The sequence below is a fragment of the Thamnophis elegans genome, chromosome 7 (assembly GCF_009769535.1).
Source record: "Thamnophis elegans isolate rThaEle1 chromosome 7, rThaEle1.pri, whole genome shotgun sequence".
NCBI classification, from domain to species: Eukaryota; Metazoa; Chordata; class Lepidosauria; order Squamata; family Colubridae; genus Thamnophis; species Thamnophis elegans.
Window position 1 is genome coordinate 1,749,356 of NC_045547.1, and position 19,937 is coordinate 1,769,292.

The window sequence follows — 19,937 nt, forward strand, 5'->3', positions numbered from 1 at the left end:
TAATTCCAGTGTTTGGTGATGCTCTCTTTCACCTCTGTCCTGCCGGATGACACTGCTATCGGAAATTGGACTGCTATCCAGTGCAACACCAGAGAGCACAATGCAAAATAAACCTACCTGAACATAGTTTCTGCAAGCCTGATCTTCGTCTGCTGCAGCCCACTAATTCTCCTGCCGGATTTATAACTTTTCTGAAGCAGTGGGGCCTTTAATGGTGCTTGCAAGCAGGACACACAAGCAGCAAACTCAGGGCTGTTTTCAATAAAACAGCAGCAAGAACAGCAAGAACCACACCATGATCGGCTATATAAACAAGGAGATCATTTGGGATAGTTAAGAAGCTGTGGAAAACTTTATGAGTTGATTACAGTGACTGTTAACACAACATTTTTTAATTTTTAATCTTTTGATTTTTCATTATGCTATGTTATTTATTGTTTTTATTATTGTTGTTCTATCTATTAACTATTTTTCTCAATATAGTAGCCCTGGAGGAAACAGCAGCCAACTGGCTGGTCTCGCTGCACACCACTGACGCTGAGGAGCTGTATGATTTTGACCACTTCATGATCGCTTTGAGATGCTGGTTCCCAGACCCAGTGGTAGACCAGAAATCAAAAAGAAAGATCAGGACCATCTGACAAAGGAGACGGTTGGTCGCAGCCTGCATGAATCTAATGCGGCCTCCCCATTAGGTTAGTAAGTCAAAAATTTTGTCCAATGAATTAGACTCAATTTTACAAATTTTTAAAATCAAATTCATTAATTGAATCAAGTGGGTTGTTAAATGAAGATCTGATTTATTATTTCCTCCAATTCATTAATTGATTGCTGCCATTGTTAACTGAGCTGAGAGGCTTTCCCACCGGCTGCCTATCAGCTGTTTCAGCTGTTTCTGGTGCAGCCTTAGGCTGAGGAACTAAATTGCCTCCAAGCAGGGTTGCAAAGCTCTCCCTTTGCTGTTGCTTTTTTTAAAAAACCCACCTGCCACTAATTAACTTAAGAATTTCCAGCCAGGAACCCAGAGGGAGATGGAGGAGGGATTTACATAACTCTCTGCTTGCTACAGTAACAGAGGGACCTTGAGGTCATCTGGTCTAACCCACTGCTGTCACAAGAGAATATTTCTGATAAATACCTATCCAGTCTCTTCTTAAAAGCTTCTAGTGATGGGGCATCCACAACTGCTAGAAGCAATTGAAATTTAAAACCTACAAACTACAGTAATATACACTAATCTCCAAAATAAAAGAAAGGAAACACAGTATGAGCCGAGGTGGCGCAGTGGTTAAATGCAGCACTGCAGGCTACTTCAGCTGACTGCAGTTCTGCAGTTCGGCTGTTCAAATCTCACCGGCTCAATAGCAATAGCAGTAGACTTATATACCGCTTCATAGGGCTTTCAGCCCTCTCTAAGCGGTTTACAGAGAGTCAGCATATTGCCCCCAACAATCTGGGTCCTCATTTTACCCACCTCGGAAGGATGGAAGGCTGAGTCAACCCTGAGCCCTGAGCCGGTGAGATTTGAACCGCTGAACCGCTGAACTGCTGATCTAGCAGTAGCCTGCAGTGCTGCATTTAACCACTGCGCCACCTCGGCTCAAGGTTGACTCAGCCTTCCATCCCTCCGAGGTGGGTAAAATGAGAACCCGGATTGTTGTTGGGGGCAATATGCTGACTCTGTAAACCGCTTAGAGAGGGCTGAAAGCTCTATGAAGCGGTATATAAGTCTAACTGCTATTGCTATTGCTATAGTATTACAGAATGCTTTGTGTAGATGCTGGCTAGCATTTCTACAAGCAGTTTCAAGACAAATGCAAACAAACTTTATCTTTGCAATGTACTGTACTTACAAACACAATAATTTGTAAAGTATATTACTTAAAAACTGGAGCAGTTCCCAAAATGTTTACAAACAAATAATACAATACTATAAAATAACAAAAAAGAATATTTTAAACTACTTACAGAAGCAATTCTAGCACTCAATTCTAGCACTAGTCCTCAAGCCCATGCAGCACCAAAAAACCCCAAAAACAAATTGGCACCAGCTGCAAAAATCACTGGATCTTGTTTGGCCATGTGACTCGGGGCAAAAAGACTGCCGGTTTCAGGAAATTGCATGTTGTAACCCTGATTGGCACAGACAAGTCACAGAGTTAAAAATGGCAGTGACTGAATCTTGTAATTGGTAGGAGAATTCCCATTAAGACAGAAAACTTCAATTTTCAGACAGCGTTGGTACTTACCTGATACGCCTCTTCTCATAGTGGGGGGAGGAGTATCCAGACTGGGTTGACCTTGCCTTCTCATGGATTGGATTGAGTCATGTAAGCCCCTGGCCACCAGGTATTCCCCAGTTATCGACAAAGAACTCTATCCGACTCGTTGCACCATTCACTCCAGACTCTTATTCCAGTTATTAGCTTTTATTGGTTTGAACATCAACATATATATACCTTCTTTAAACAACAAACATAACGCTTAGTCACAAACACTGTCAGGGAGGGGCTGGATACTCCTCCCCCCACTATGAGAAGAAGCGTATCAGGTAAGTACCAATGCCCTTTCTCCATAGTGAGGGGGAAGGAGTATCCAGACTGGGACGTACCAAAGCCCACACATCCCTAGGAAGGGAGACTCCTGAGGCATCATGCCCCCAACTCATGCCTGGTGAGGCGTGGCTCCATCCTGTGGACCGCCTGTAAAACCCTGCAGCTGAACAAGGCTTCTGACGAGGCAAAAGAGTCCAATTTATAGTTCCTAACAAAGGGTGAGGGGAAGCCCACGTGGCTGCCCTGCAGATTTTGGCCAAGGAGGCCTGTGTGGCCCAGGCCGTGGAGGTGGCTGCACTCCACGTGGAATGAGCTGTGACCTAACTTGGTGTCTGCAGACCCTGTGCTTGGTAAGCAATGGCAATGCAGGTTCGCAACCACCTGCCTATGGTGGTAGAAGTTACCTTGTTTCCCAGAGACCCTGGTTGGAAGGAGACAAACAGGGCTTCGGATTTTCTGCTTGGCCTGGTTCTCTTGAGGTAGATCCTCAGAGCCCTCCTTACGTCCAGAGTGTGCCACTTCTTCTCTAACGGGTGAGAAGGGTCTGGACAGAAGTTGGGCAAGATCAGTTCCTGTGCTCAATGGAAGCAGGAGCCCACCTTGGGGATGAAAGATGGAGCCAGCCGTAACATCACTCTGTCTTGGTGGAACACGCAGAGATCCTCCCTGGTGGACAGTGCTTGCAGCTCGGATATCCGCCTGGTGGAGGTGATGGCCACCAGGAAAGCCACCTTAAGAGTCAGGATCTTAAGAGAAACCGTTTGTAAAGGCTCAAACGGAGCGCCTGTTAGAGTGTCCAATACCCTGTGTAAGTCCCAGGAAGGGTACCTATGTACCATGGGCGGTTTGAGATTGGAAGCCCCCTTGAGGAATTGCCTGACCATGGGGTGTTGAGTCAAACTCTGGTTCCTGCCACACAGGAAAACTGATGAGATGGCTGAAACCTGTCTCCTAATCGTGTTGGGAGTTAACCCTCTGTCCAGGCCAGCCTGGAGGAAGTCCCATTCTGAGTTTGTGATGGGTTCTGGCATGGGGACCGGCCTGTCTGACCCTTTTTCCCTGGCTAGAAGGGTGCTATGATTCTATGACTAGGATTAGCTCAGAAATTTTCTTGAATGTAGATGCAGACGCAGTTCACTGGTCAGCCACTAGAGTGCGCGTAAAGCTGAAGAGAGGGAAGTTAAGGCTCACAATGAAGAAAGGCTTGCCACAAAGGTAAAAAAATAACAAAAACGGCATCTTCCAACATGTTAGAAACAAGAAAAAAGTAAGGAAACAATTGGTCCTTTGCTGGGAGAAAGTGGCCAGAAGGTGACAAGCAGCAGTGGGAAAACAGAACTATTTAACTCATGTTTGGCGTCTGTCTTTACACAAAGGGATAAAACAGTCCAACCTGTCAAATGCAGCACCACAAAAATCAGATTAGGGACACAAGTTGAAATAGGGAAGAAAATGGTAAGTGAGCACCTGTCTACCCTAGACAAGTTCCAATCATGGATTACACCCCAGGGTTCTGAAGGAACTGGCAGACGACTGAACTATATCTTTCAGATATTCTGGAGCACCGGGGAACTACCAGAGGATTGCTGATGTAGTTCCCATCTTCAGAAAAGAGAGAAAAACAGCTCAAAAGCCAACATGGGTTTGTCAGAAACAGATCATGCCAGACTAATCTTATTGCATTCTTTGACAAAGGGACAAAATCAGTGGACCAGAGGAATGCCGTCGATATAGTTTACTTGGACTTCAGTAAGTCCTTTGATAAGGTGGACCATAACCTACTACTAGATAAAGTAAAAGAATGTGGGTTAGACAGCCTCTCACCAGATGGATTTGTAACTGGCTGACCAACCGCACTCAACATGTAGTCCCCAATGAAACTGCCTCTTCAGGGAGGGAAGTATGCAGTGGAGTACCCCAAGGTTCTGTTATGGGCCCAGTACTCTTCAACATCTTCATCAATGATTTGGATGAGGGTGTTAGGTATGTAAGCTAACAGTTGGGTTAGCAATGTATAAGCCATGATAGTAGTACTGTTTCTTTAAGTACTGCTTCAAATGTGGTTGGATGCTGTTATCTCAAGCAGCCATAAGATGGAGCCAGAATGACTGTTAGCTCTCTGTTTGTTAAATACTGATCAGTGGGGGAACTCATCAAATTTGCAGATGACCCCAAGCTGGCAGGAATAGCCAACACTCCAGGAGACAGGCTAAAGATACAGAAAGATCTTGACACACTTGAACATTGGGCACTATCTAATAAAATGAGATTCACTGGAGTAAGGTTCTACATTTAGGAAACAAAAATGAAATGCACAGGTACAGTATAGGTGGTATCTTGTTCAACAGTAGTAACTGTGAAAGGGATCTTGTAGTCCTAGTGGACGACCATTTAAATAGGAGCCAGCCGTGTGCAGCAGCTGCCAAAAAGGCCAACACAGTTCTAGGCTGCATAAACAGAGGGATAGACTCAAGATCACGTGAAGTGTAAGGCCACTTGGTAAGGCCACACTTGGAATATTTGCATCCAGTTTTGGTCGCCACGATGTAGAAAAAATGTGGAGACTCTGGAAAGAGTGCAGAGAAGAGCAACAAAGATGATTAGGGGACTGGAGGCTAAAACATAGGAAGAACGGTTGCAGGAACTGGGTATGTCTAGTTTAATGAAAAGAAGGACTAGGGGAGACATGATAGCAGTCTTCCAATATCTCAGGAGTTGCCACAAAGAAGAGGGAGTCAAACTATTCTCCCAGGCACTGAGTGTAGAACAAGAGCAATGGGTGGAAGCTAATCAAGGAGAGAAGCAACTTAGAACTGAGGAGAAATTTCCTGACAGTGGAACAGAAGTTGCCTCCAGAAGTTGTGAATGCCCCAACCCTGGAAGTCTTTAAGAAGATGTTGGATAGCCATTTGTCTGAAATGGTATAGGGTTTCCTGCCTAGGCAGGGGGTTGCACTAGAAGACCTCCAAAGTCCCTTCCAACTCTGCTATTGTATTGTATTGTATTGTATTGTATTGTATTGCAATGCATTGCAATGTATTTTGCTCTTTGCCTAGTCGCCCCCACCCTTGGATGGGCCTTCAGGGGTAATTTCTAACCTGATTGCAGGCTCTTCTGCTCCCCCCCCCCCAGTGGAGCTGCAGACTTTAGAAGCAGGGACTTGATCCCTGCCTGTGTCCTCCCAGCTGCAGGGGGCCACCATCTTGGGCCACATGGGGCCTCTCCTCCCCTTCTTTCCAAATGGCTCTGCAGACCAAATACAATAGCCCTGCCCTCAGGACTTTGAAAAAACAGCTTGTGCTACTAAGAGCTGGCCTCTCTCCCCTGTGGCCTCCTGCTGTTAATAGCAGATTGCTGAGAGTCTTCCCCCCCCCCCTCTTTCTCTTCCTTAAAGGGGAAGTTTTTCCTTAAAGGGAAATCCTGTCTGGGCTTCTCCGGCTAGTCAGGCACTCAGAAAAGGATTGAATAGGGCTTGCATAAATTGTGATAGCAAAGTTGCCGGAACACAGGATGACAAAGCCGAAGGGAATCCTCACCTGGATGGAGGGTTGCCCTTCTGCAGCCCTGCCAGATGAAGAGAAACCTGGTAATCTTTCCTCAGGTTCCAGGCTGGGGGGGGGGTTCCTTCCTGCTGCTGGCCTTGTGGCAGATGTCTGCCCCCCTCCCTGCCTTTCATACTCTCTAATCAGTCCAGATTAGAGAGCACCAAGGACTGCACAACCAAGCTCAGATAGTAGAAACTATTTGTTGCTCAGGATTGAACTCTGGGGTTTTTGGTGCTCTCTGAGCTTGATTGTTTTCTTCGAGATACTTCATGACCCATCTAGAGAACATCATCCATTCTAAAAGGGAGTGGATTTTGCTCCTTATTTATATACAATAGCTTGCCCTGCCAATATTGAATGTGTACTTTTCTCCTTGGTGTTGTTTTCCCACTTGATTCTTTGTCTTGTGTTAATCCCTGCTTGTCTAGTTATTGGCTGCTGGAGGGGATGTGTTGTGGTCTTTTTGTCTCCTCCTTAGCTTTTTTATTGTCCTTTTTGAACGGTGTGCAAATGTGTTTATGTGTGTGGTGGATGGCTGAATTGTCTTAAGTGCCAAGATTCATGGAGTTCCCTTGCATTTTTGCATTTAGCTTGGTCTAGCATGCTCATAGTTTCCCAGTGGAAATTGTGGTTGTTACTGTGGTTGTGTTGTGAGATTAAGGAGTTGCCACTGGGTCTCCTGACCGCTAGTTGGTGTTCATCAATGCGCTATGCTAGTTTTCTCCTGCCTGTCCTACATAACAGCTGTTATAGTCCTTACTCTGTATGCTGCAAATGATTCCTGTTTTTTTTCCCCTTCTGAGTCTTTTGGATTATTTAAGATATTTCAGTTTGGTTTGAGTGCTACGGTGATGCCGCATGGTTGTAATGGTCTGTTGGGGGTTTCCGAGATTTTTTTGATATCGGAGTGTCATATATCTCCCATATCCACCCAACTAGGGAACATCATTGGTGCTGCCTGGATTGGTTCATTTTGGATTTGGTTTAGGGTTTTTTTTGGCAATGAGCACCGGGAGTCCTCTCAATGAATGAAAACACAGAAGAGAAAAGTTTAGAGCATCATCCGCACTTGGATTAGAGTTTATTGATTAGTGACACCAAATGGAAAAGAAAGCCTGATGCACAGGCTTGTTCTGTGGGTCAGCAGGCTGAAGTTGAAGTAGCCAGGGAGATTCTGGCTTACAACCTTCCAAGGTGCTTCCAGCTACATTCAGCGTGCAGGCATCTTGCACAGAAATGGCTGTCTGATTTCACAAAACTGGGTTCTCCAATGTTTATAGTCTAGAAGAAATGAAATAATTGATTAGACTTTTGTTGTCATGGGATCCCTTTTTGTGACCTTCTGACAAAAAAAGTTAATGGGGAAACCAGATTTGCTTAACAACCCTGAGACAGCTGATGCTTCGCACAGGATGGTACTGCTTGGTTTCTATTCCTCTGAGTTGCCTCCCTGCATCATTACCGCCACTGCTCCCCGCCCCGCAGTTACTGATGTCAGGCTGTCAGTTTGCAGTGTGTAGCATGGCAGGCATGACATGAATGTTGCTGAGATCTTATAGAAAGGAGCGAGGAAGGACAAAAGATGGGCAAAATGAGTTTGTCCCATTCTGATGATCTTGGAATATCTCTTTATTGAGCTTAACTGGGTGCAGCTTCTTTTAAGGCTTTACAGGTTTTATGAGCTTCCCTCCCCACACCTGAAAAACAACGCCATCACCTCAGTTGTGATGCTGTCTGTAATATTTAATTCTCCAGGGTCCAAACTTAGAAGAGAAGGTAAAGCAAAAGGAGGCAATATGTTAAAAGTAGGAAAAACATCTCTCTGCATCGCATTGTGGCTGGGTAAGCTTATTTTGCTTAGTCAATTAAGGTGTTATCTGGATTTGTGTAATAAACTGACTCCTTGGCTAAGTAAAGTTTGCACATCTTTGTAAACCATGGAATAAAATTAATCCAGGTCTAGCTAACAAAGCTAACCCATGTCTACCTTGGCCAATTGGAATTCCAGCAGCTACAATTTGAAGAATATGCAAAGGTCAGTTAGGTGTTTTATTAGATGTTGTGCATGTCTATGGGGTCGTGGATTAACTTGCTGACCAAACCCACTTTGGCAGTAAGCTTTTGTTCCACATTTTGGCCCATTCGGAAATCTGTTGGAATTCCAAAAAGCCACCAACTTTTTCAGAAAGTCTTCAGTAATTGATTTGATAGGTGAATGTCAGTGGAGATTCTCAATTATCATGGTTGTCCCAAAGTTGTGCTTTTTCCAAAAGGCAACTAGAAGTCCATGATGAACTAAAGAAGCTTCTTGGATGAGAAGAGAAACGTTTTCAAAGAGAAGACCAAGAAGGAGCAGTTGCCTTTTGGGACTATTTGATAAGTGGTTCCCCCTAGCAGCATGGCAGTTAGTGATCTTCCTATGTATGATGGAGATGACAGGGAAGGTGTTTGCTTTGGGTACCAGCTTCTGACATGATTGCCTTCTACTGCAGGGGTGAAGAACGATGGCAGGAGTTCTGGGAGTTAAAGCCCACAACTCCCAAAGGAGCCTTCATTCCCCACCTCTGTTCTACTGGATGGGTATATAAACTCTAGAGTCATTAGTGATAGAAATGGTCCCTGTTTAAATAAATTACTAAACAGGATTCATTCAGAAATGAAGACCACGGGTTGTGTGAATGCAGTCTCTAACTTTATGCATATTGGCTGTGAATGCTTGTGCTTTTTCACACATAGAGAAGACGTGCTTGAGAAGTCTGATATAGTAGAACAGAAAATCATCTCCTTACCGTTGCCATATATCTCAACACAATTCCCTGTGATATGAGAAGGTTCATAAGGTCCCCAAGCAGCGTAATTCACCACAGATGCATCTAGCCATCTCATTCGCGGCTGTAGAGAAAGAAAGCAAAAGTGATGTCATCTCTCCACGTGCTTTTCTGAATCTTGCAGAAATCAGGATATTACGTCTCAGTAGTAGTAACTGTGAAAGGGATCTTGGAGTCCTAGTGGACAACCATTTAAATATGAGCCAGCAGTGTGCAGCAGCTGCCCAAAAAGCCAACACAGTTCTAGGCTCATAAATAGAGGGATAGAATCAAGATCACGTGAAGTGTTAATACCAGTTTATAATGCCTTGGTAAGGCCACACATGGAATCCTGCATTCAGTTCTGGTCGCCACAGTGTAGAAAAGATGTGGAGACTCTGGAAAGAGTGCAGAGAAGAGCAACAAAGATGATTAGGGGACCGGAGACTAAAACATGTGAAGAATGGTTGCAGGAACTGGGTAGAGCCAAGGTGGCGCAGTGGTTAAATGCAGCACTGCAGGCTGACTGCTAGATCAGCAGTTCAGCGGTTCAAATCTCACCGGCTCAGGGTTGACTCAGCCTTCCATCCTTCCGAGGTGGGTAAAATCAGGACCCGGATTGTTGTTGGGAGCAATATGCTGACTCTGTAAACCGCTTAGAGAGGGCTGAAAGCTCTATGAAGCGGTATATAAAAATCTGCTATTGCTATTGCTATTGCTATTTCTAGTTTAATAGAAAGAAGGACTAGGGGAGACATGATAGCAGTCTTCCAATATCTCAGGGGTTGCACCAAAGAAGAGGGAGTCAAGCTATTCTCCAAGGCACCTGAGGGTAGAACAAGAAGCAATGGGTGGAAACTAATCAAGGAGAGAAGCAACTTAGAAGTGAGGATAAATTTCCTGACAGTTAGAACAATTAATCAGTGGAACAGAAGTTGCCTCCAGAAGTTGTGAATGCCCCAACCCTAGAAGTCTTTAAGAAGATGTTGGATAGCCATATGTCTGAAACGGTATAGGGTTTCCGCCTAGGCAGGGGGTTGGACTAGAAGGCCTCCAAGGTCCCTTCCAACTCTGCTATTGTATTGTATTGTCTCAACTATAGTTCTCAATAGCAGAATGAGGGGAAAATGTAAAGAGGGACATATAACTAAGGCAGAATATCAGCAGATAGCCCGAATCTGTAAAGATAGCCTCAGGAAAGCAAAGACTTGAACAAAGACTTGCAACATAAGTCACAGATAATGAAAAAAGTTTCAACATGTACATAATAGTCAGTCAACCAAGAGAAAAAATGGCAAGAAAGTAACAGGCAGTAGAGAGAAAGCAGAGCTACTATTTATTTATTTAGCATATGGCAAATACATGGACTTAGGATAGTTCAAATGGTAATGTCCAGTCCACCCAGCCATTGAAGGAAAGGGTGGTCTATGTTGAAAAAAATCAGATATTGGGCCGGTGTAAGTTCTTGATGGACATTCAAACACAATGTGATGAATATTTTGTCAAGGAACACCATAGTCACACTGAGGGGTAGAGGCAAGACCCTACTGAGTCCTGGCAGACATCATGTTGTGTACGATCCTGTTCAGAGTTGACCAATGCTGGCGAGGAAAGTCAAATCTTGGCACCTTTTGTGTAGGGTCATCTACGTAACTGCCTGTAGCTGGGTGTTCAGCAGCCCAATTGGCTTTCCACTGTGTGTTGATGTCAAAGTTGTAAGATAACTGTTGTTTGAGTGCCAGAGAGGGCTTCCTGGATTTAAGACTGATAGATTGATTGATAGATGAGGAAGATCAGCATGTACAGGAAGAAATGGGTTTCTCATAATTTTGTTGTATTCCTTCACTAAGGCATCCTGCCTACATGGAGCTATGTGGAGCTACGTGGCTCAAGACAGGGAGCCAGCGAGTTGGAATAGATTTTATGTAACTGCTTATGATCCTCATCTTTTAGTCTAGCATTGATCTTGCTAATGTGGCAGCTATTAAGCCAAACAAGAGTGCATATTCAGCTGTGGAGTAGACCAACCCTAGTGCTGATATTCTGAGAGTAGAGGCTGAGGCTCCCCAACTTGATCCTCTTAGTTTCTGGAATAAGTTGTTCCTGGTATTGATTTTAGCAGACATGTTCTCTAGGTGTTTCTTAGAGAGTCCAATCCAAACTTACTCTGAGGTATTTGCGGTCAGGATCATGAGGAAGTAGGTTGTTAATCAGGCAAACCTTTGGGGTGGCATTAGCGAGTTTGCTGTTGAGATGGAAACAGGTAGTTACCATTTTACTGACACTGGCTATGAGTCTCCAGTCAGCAAAGAATTTTCCCAGGGACGTTAGGTCCTCAGAGAGGAGGCAGTCCAGTACCTCCAGGTTTTTATCTTATGCTGCTAGGGCCAGGTCATCTGCATATCCAAATTTACGTCTCCTTGTAACTGGCATACCTGGGATATAAAGATTGAACAGTGTAGGTGCCATTACAAAAACGTGTGGAAGGCTGTTAATTTTTCTTATCTTGCTAACATTGCCCCCCCTCCCCAAATGATCTAAAAGGATCTATCACTGAGATGTTGTTTATTAGGCAACAGAGGATTTTACAGGGGATGATGTGACTCAGTTCGTAAAGCATTCCTTTCTTCCACATGGTATCACATGCTGCAGTAAGGTCGATGAACACAGCTGGGGCTTTTAAACCTCATGTCCTGTTAGTCTCAGCACCTAATCATCATAACTACAATTATGATGGAAGCCGGCATGTTTCACGGACAGAAATGTATTTATTGTTGGTCCAATTCTGTTTATGATAAGTTTCTCCAGAAATTTGAAACAAGAACTGAGAAGGGCAATGGGATGACAGCTTTCTACTCTGTCTTGTGGTTTGCCAGGTTTTAGAAGTGATATTACTTTGGCTTTTTTTAATTCCAGCATTCAACTGGATTCCATTCAAAACGCCTTAAGCAGTCTCCCGGAAAGGAAGACGCATAAAAGACAAAGCCACAGAGGTCTGGAAATACCTCCAAAAGTTCCCACTTAAGAGCGTTCTTTCCAGGCATAGCTGTTGATCAGCATCCAAACACAGGGGATGTTGGTGAAAGTTCCTCTGTTAAACTGTGTCACAGGTGTCCTGGGTGTGCAAAGACTATGACAGAGTTTGGAACCGTGACAGAGTTTGTTAAAAATGCTTATACTCACTGATGAGAAGAAACCATACAGGACACTATTGCTCAGATCTGAATAAACATGTCATTTAGAGAGAATTGGGATCTGTCCCTTTGACCATTCCAGGCTCAATCTAGAGAGCGTGTGTAACACAACGAAGGTCAACTTCTTAAGATCCAAAGCTGCACTGAGATCCCAAAATGAATGTTTTGAAGGCTCTCCAAGGAACAACCCCCCCCTCCATATACTAGGATTGCTATCATGTTGTTGTTAAGTCCTGGTGGAATTGTGCCATGATGCAAATCCATTGGCAGATTGGCCTATTCTTGTCACCTCCACCCTATCCCCTCCAGACCCTTTTTTTAAAAATATTTTTTTTTCATTTTTAAACCAACAAAAACAAAACAACACATACAAAAAACTTTCCTCAATTTTGTCAAGCTGGTTGTTTGGTTACAAACTTTTGTGCATCAGTTTTTACTATTAAAAATAAGATCACTGGTTATCCATCAAACATAACTAAATACATCCTTATCATTGAGCATTATGTGTTCAAGTTACCGCTAATATTAATCATCCATGGAGTATACAATACTTACAGTGTGGCATATTCAACTCCAGAAATAGTTTCCCATTGTTAATCCAAGCAGTTATTGAACATTTCAATTCATATATGTATCGGTTATTCATTACATCATTAGAACTCTGCCATGATGTAAATACATTGACAGATTGGTGTATTTTTGTCACCTCCCCCCTCCCGCCCAGACCTTTTCATTGTCTTCAGGTATACCACTCACTCCCTTTCCTCTCCAATATCTACTCACCTTCCCTCCCTCGATTCTGTACAATCCAATCCAGATTGTAAATCGCTCTGGGTCGTTGATTAGTAGAAAAAAAGTTATGGTGTCCATTTCCCGTTGGTTGAGGATTGAGGCAAGGTGGCCATGTTTGCTATGGGAAGTACATTCTGTCTGGAAACACCAAGCAGACACAGGTGAGGACTTCCTACTTCAGATGCTGACCCTGTCCTTTAGACCAGGCTCTTCAAACCAGGCCATTTTAAGACTTGTGGACTTCAACTTCCAGAATTCCCCAGTCAGCATTGCTGACTGTCAAATTCTGGGAGTTGAGGTCCGCAAGTCTTAAAGTGACTAAGTTTGGAGACCCCTGCTTTAGAACCCTCCTTTAGTTCCACAACTTTATCCTCGTCCTTCCTGCTGATTCTCCAACTCCATCACCCTGTGCCTGTCTTCACGACATCTAAACTCTAGCGTGGAATCAAAAGCCGGACCTAAAAAGCAATCGTCCAGGCTCACTGCAGTATTTATCCCTTCCAACTCTGATTCTGTATTCCAATCTGCATCAATATGCATAATTAGCAAATACCAATCTACTTCCCGCTTATCAAGAAAGTGTCTTAACAAAGAGGAACATATCAGTTATGTTGGCAAAGATAAAACATACCAGAACTGTGGACTTCAAGGTTGCCTCAAATAGCACACATTCCTCCTTTTTTTTTTCTATTTTGAAAACTTCCAATTTCTCCAAGAATTTGTTTCCCTCACAGTAGAAGCTTCATCTGGTAACCTCCTTTGTCTGCTGTAATGTTACTTTCTTTGCTCCTCAGTGCTACCATGAAACGTTCCTAAGGTGTGCTTTTCTACACTGAGGTTTAAGCATGTGAGGGGTTCTCTGAACTTGCCACTGATGATACTACCTAGTTTGAGGGATGAAACATCTGCAAGAAAATAACCAAGCTCAGAGAGCACCAAGGACCCCTCATTTCAACCAGAATCACATTGTTGTGGCCACCATATTGACGTTTTTGACCATAATCTTTGGACACCTCTGCTCACTCCTTCCTTGCTTCCTTTCATCTTCCCTTCCTGCCTTCCCACAATGAAGCATTATGCTCAAAAAGCAAGCCAATAGGCTGAAATGGAACTGACCATCCAAACATGGAGGTGGATGGGGCTCCTCTTACCTCTGCATCCTGCCAGCTCAGTTCGTTCTTGAAAAATCCATAACAATGGTCCTTATACAGGAACCACTTCGAGGGACAAGATAATGCTTCCAGACCTGTTGGTGGAAAGAGGAGACGTTGTCAAAGAGGAGGAGATTGTGGTCACCCATCCTGAACCCATAGATTCAAACTGAAAAGAGGAAGAGGAGAGGGGACTTGAAAAAGAGGAAGAAAAGAGACGCCCTAGAAATAAGGACAGGATGGTGCCCAGCTGGAGGGGAGCCAGGATGGGGATGGGGTGCAAAGTATGGTGAGAAGCTGGAAAGACAGGTGGGGGCATCCTCCCCTCAAGTAACAGGGTCAGAAGAAGAAGAATGAAAGAGGAACTAGAAAGGACCAATATCTGGACCAATGGGCTGGGAAGGGTCTGCTTAAATACCAATGGATGGTGGGTGGATTTTCTGCTCTTCAATTTCACGAATACCTTGACCCATTGTTTATTATTTCATTATTGGTTTGCTATTAATCTTGGTTAATCCTTGTTTATCTGTTGTTGATTGCTGGCAAGGGGGTGTTTTGGGTTTTTGATCTCCTTTTTGTTTTTCTGATCGTCGCTCTTGAATGGTGTGTAAATGTTGTTTGTGCTTAGCTGAATGTTGGTTAATTTGGGGTTCCTAGGGTGTTATAACCCACATAATATCACAACACATATCCATAAGAACAGGGCTTTGACTGCATGGTTGGGCCCACATTCTGGCTCTGAGTCCCGTTCCTGTGAGCCCCATAATTTTTCCAGGATGAATAACATTGCCTCTAGAGCTTTTCCTGATCTTCGCCAACTCAATACTTGAAGATCTGAGGAGAGAGCTTAACTTACATTCAGTCCTGTGATGGCAATCTTTATATTTTCCTGCCATGACTGGGCATTTTCTCCCCAATTTGTGTGGCTGGAACTACATCCATTTTTTGAGTTGTCCATCAGAGAATCCTAGAGTTAGAAGGGACCTTGGAGATCTACTAGTTCAATCTTGTGTTCAAGGCAGGACACTTTAGAGCCACAATGGCACAGTCGTTGGAGTGCAGTACTGCAGGCTACTTCTGCTGACTGCCAGTTCAAATTTCATCAGTTTCACGGTTGATTCATCCTTCCATTCTTCCGAGGTGGGTAAAATGAGGACCCAAATTGTTGGGGGCAATATGCTGACTCTGTAAGCCTGGTTCAATCTCGTGTTCAAGGCAGGATACTTTATATCACCCCAACCAAATGGTTGTCCAGTCTTATTTTTGAAAACCTCCAGTGATGAAATACCCACAACTCCAGGAGACAAACTATTCATCGATTAATTGTTCTCACTGTCAAGAAACTTCTCATTTTTAGGTTGGATCTTTTTTGAATGGGTTTCCACCCATTGGTTCTTGTCCTGCCCTCTTATACTTTAGAGAATGAGTCAACTTCCTCTTCTCTGGGACACCCCCTCAAGTACTAGAAAACTGTTATCATGTCACTCATAGTCCTTCTCTTTCCTAGAGTAGGCATATCTACTTCCCTTAGCCATTCATCATACAATTTAGCCTCCAGACCTAATACCATCTTTGTGGCTCTTCTGTACCCTTTCTAGAAATACTTCAGTCTTTTTTGTATCAATCAAGACCTACCTTGTATGATGAAAGAGGCCACCAGGAAGCCAAAAAGGGACACACGAAAAGAGGCCAACCCCATCTGGAAAGGAAAAGAAAGAAAGCTAGCTCAAGGAGCTGCTGTTACCATATGTATTGATGTCCTCTAGCTGTGTTGATTTCAGAAGGAGATTGGATAAATTCTAGGATGAGGATGGGATCTCATCGACTCCTACTCTTTCTGGCTGTTTATCACCTGCTGAGTCAAGATTGTTGGAGGAGCAGTCACGAAAACAGTCAGGGAACTGACTGAAACCTGGGAAATGGGCCCTCCTCAGTCAACAAGAGTGCTGATTTCAAATACTTATGAGGCTAGGACTTGGCAGCACAAGCAGACTTCAGCCAACGACTTTAATAGCCAACCATCAAAACCCCAATCAACATCTAAAATGCCACGTACAATAGGAATAATGTAAATACCACACAAAGAACAACCCAAAACCCACACAACAACCCAGATTAGTTCCTGCAACATTATCCTGGAACACATACATTCACCTTCATTTGTATATCAATAAATTACAGTAGCATCCTTGACTGTCCAACAGCTTCCCATCCTCTTTGCCTAAAGACTCCTGGGTTGACCTCTGTGAGACAGAATGGTGGCCTGGATGGACTCCACTTTGTCCTTCTATCTTTCTGTTTTTTGATAATGAAAAAGAAATCTAGATGTCCCTGAGGAAGAGTTTTTCCTTTCGTTGGCCTTTTGGTAAATTGCAGAAACATAAAAGCCACACATGAGGAGAACCTCATGAGAAGCTGAACAAGTCAATCCCCCACCTTAATGCCTTGACTGACACTGGTTTACCTGCCTTTAAAAAAAGAAACCTGTGGTTAGCAATGCAATATTAAATGCAATGGACCAGCCAGAAGTGTCCCCTCTATCAATTGATGGTCCTTCCTGAAGTATCCTAGAGGCTGGTCTTGGATGGACGCTACTTACAGCTCAGTCTTTGTATGCTGTCAGGAGAATTGGGAGTTTTTGTTCCTTCTGGGTACAATGCTGGTTCTTTCCAACCTATTTATTTATGAGTGGGTTCAGGAGTGGTGTGTAGGTGTGGCAAACAGGCTGTACAAGGACAAATATCTACTGAAGCCAGAAGCACATCGAGATCATTGTTAATGTGGAAATGCCATGGCTGAGCAATGATCCAGGCAATGGGAAATAAATGATGCTGGAAGGAGGAAAACATGCACCAGCAGATCCCAAAGAGTTGAGGAAAACCTTCTTGAGAACAATTTAGACATCATAGGAAGGGACTGATAGTGTATGGCAAGAAAGGGAGGCTGTATGAGGAAGGGAGAAACTTTGTGTGGAAAAATTAATGGACAGAGGTGGCTGTCATAACATCATGGATAAAATCAGATTAGAGCATTTTAATTCCCCTCTATGACAGACCCAAAGTGACCATTTGGGATAAAGGAATCCAATATCTGGAAGAGGCCGTGGAGGTCTTCTACTTCAACCTCTCCCCTCAAATGATGAGATCTTACGCCATTCCAGTCAAAAGATTGTGCAGTCTATTTTTCAAAACCTCCAGTGATGGAACACCACAACTCAAGGAGGCAAGCTAAATTTCTCCTTACTTCTAAGTTGAATCCCTATCAAGCTTCCATGCACTACTTCTTGTCCTGCCCTCTGTTGCTTTGGACAATAAGTCAATCTGCTGTCATCTGTGACAGCTCTTCAATCCTGGAAGACGACTGTCATGTCCCCCCAAGCCTTCTAAAATGTGCTGCCCTTCACCCCAAAACCGGCAAGTTTTACAGGTGTTTATTCAAAACCTTCAACTAGAATTGATGTTGTGTAGATCCAGATTCCAAGCTCAGTACAGCAGGAGTGCTGGGTAAAAGAGCCAATGGGTACTCATAAAGTCCAAAAAACAGACCAGGAATCAGACAGGTAAGGGTACACAGCACAAGCACACAACTGGGCAACACTCCCCAGGATGAGGTTAAGTAGGCAATGCCAATGTAGCCCTTCTTGAGAGCGAAGGTTTCCTCTTCATGAATAGTCGAGCTGACCGGCATTGTGGATCAGGAGGTGGGTGTAGATTTCACCTCCTCCTCATTGATAGTGGGAAAAGCTGCTCCCAATACTCACCTGGAGTTCCCTGGCCAACTTGCTGCAACTGTGGCTCACCTCCTTCAGCCTCACCCTGTATCTGGTCTCATTGACCCAGCTGAGACTACTCCATCAGGCTAGCATTCTCTGAGCCCTGATCTTGACCAATACTCATCAGAGAATTGCTGGAAGTTTGGCACTCAATCAAATCAGCAATCAACAAGAAGATAGAAATAACCAACATATACACACCATTCAAAAGAGACAATCAAATGGCCAAAAAGGGAAACCAAAAGACAACCCCCCCCCCCCAGCAATACCCCAACAAGGAACTACCAATACAAACAAGGAAACCATCAACAATAGCCCAATCAAAAAACTGCCAAGAATGTTCCCACCCACACTACCAGGCTATGCCTAGTATATAAGCCCCATTTCCAACAGATCTCTTTAAAGGGGCTACCAAGAGAAAGGACCCATTCCTTGCTAAATCTTGGGCATTTCTCAATCATCTTTATGATACCGCATCAGCCTTCCAGCCTGTGTCGTCCCAAGGCATTGGGATAGGGACTCCCAGCATTCATAGCTGCAGGGAGAAAGGTTGGGAATTATGGGAGCTGTAGTCCAAATGCACATCACGAGCATCTGGTTAGGACAGCCTGCCCCAAATCACAGCAACGTCTTCTGTTCAGCATGTTGCTGATCAATTGACCAAGAATATCTGTGACTTGTCTTCCTTGTTCAGTAGTTTTATTTCAGGAAGAAATATCTCCATGATTCAGCAGGCAGAAGGAAGCCTCCAATCTTTTGTACTGTGATACGAATTTCCTGAAGAAATTAGTTTCATCTGAATAAATTTCATGTCTTCAAAGTTCAAAGTTGAATATAAATGAATTTATATGCCGCCCAATCTCGAAGGACTCCGGAGGTTTTTCAGGATCTCTACCCCTCAAATGCTTTCGTCTCACTTTTGGAAGGGCACTTTTGATCACTAGTTCTTGAGCTGTTTCTTTAGTAGAATAACAGAGTTGAAAGGGACCTTGGAGGACTTTTAGCCCAACCCTCTCAAGTGGGAGACTAGCAATAGCAATAGCAGTAGACTTATATACCGCTTCATAGGGCTTTCAGCCCTCTCTAAGCGGTTTACAGAGTCAGCATATTGCCCCCAACAACAATCCGGGTCCTCATTTTACCCACCTCGGAAGGATGGAAGGCTGAGTCAACCCTGAGCCGGTGAGATTTGAACCGCTGAACTGCTGATCTAGCAGTAGCCTGCAGTGCTGCATTTAACCACTGCGCCACCTTGGCTCTATAGCCGGGGTCCTCAAACTTTTTAAATAGGAGGCCAATTCATGATCCCTCAGAGTGTCAGTGCCGGACTGCCTTGGTGGGCATGTTTGAGTGATCATGTGAATGGGTGGGTGTGGCCAATTTAGCAGTCCATTAAATAATGCACACAAATTTAACTTTAATTTGTTTTGCTCCTAGAGATGTTTTATTTGCTCTCTATCTCCTTTCTACTATTTGAGCCCCTCTGGAGAACTTAAGGTTTCAAGTGCAACTAAAGTTTAGCTCTCAGGTACGTTCAAAGACTTTTACCTGTTATATCAAAGGAAAGGAAAGCCCTAGACAAGCAGATGGGGGTGGGGAAGAGAAACCAGGAAATGGAATGTTTGATGGGTACAGAGATGAGGCTGGCCCCTGGGGCATCTTCTGCAGGATCCCCTTCAATCCTGGCAGTGCCCTAAGATACCTCGCTGAATTCTATTCCTTTTCATTTCCTCCCATCCTATTGCTGTTGCTATCCCATCCCATCCCCATTCTCCTATTTTCATTCTATTTGCATTACGACGGTCTCAGTCCATTTTGGAATTTCACTGGCTGCCCCAGAGCTTCCCCTGAACATGCACAACAGGCTCAAGCAAGGGCTGTGCACATCTGGCAGGCAGGGTACGGCAGGCATTGCTCGGAGCAGATCTGGTCAAGCCCCAAGATGGGGGCTGAGCAGCACTGATCCACTAACCAATAGCAATAGCAATAGCAGTAGACTTATATACCGCTTCATAGGCCTTTCAGGCCTCTCTAAGCGGTTTACAGAGAGTCAGCATATTGCCCCCAACAATCTGGGTCCTCATTTTACCCACCTCGGAAGGATGGAAGGCTGAGTCAACC

At 44.1% G+C, this 19,937-nt stretch overlaps 1 protein-coding gene across 1 annotated transcript in view; it reads right to left on the bottom strand.

Moving 5' to 3' along the window:
• LOC116511202 overlaps window positions 1-17,731 on the bottom strand; it is a 38,257-nt gene extending 20,526 nt beyond the window's left edge. Inside the window, exons 1-4 of the mRNA XM_032221070.1 lie at window positions 17,534-17,731; window positions 15,680-15,743; window positions 14,045-14,139; window positions 3,155-3,286 (exon numbers count right to left, since the gene is read on the bottom strand). Of these exons, the coding sequence (XP_032076961.1) occupies window positions 3,155-3,286; window positions 14,045-14,139; window positions 15,680-15,743; window positions 17,534-17,731 (489 nt within the window). The remainder of the gene's footprint in view (window positions 1-3,154; window positions 3,287-14,044; window positions 14,140-15,679; window positions 15,744-17,533) is intronic.
• Between the last annotated feature and the right edge of the window lie 2,206 nt (window positions 17,732-19,937).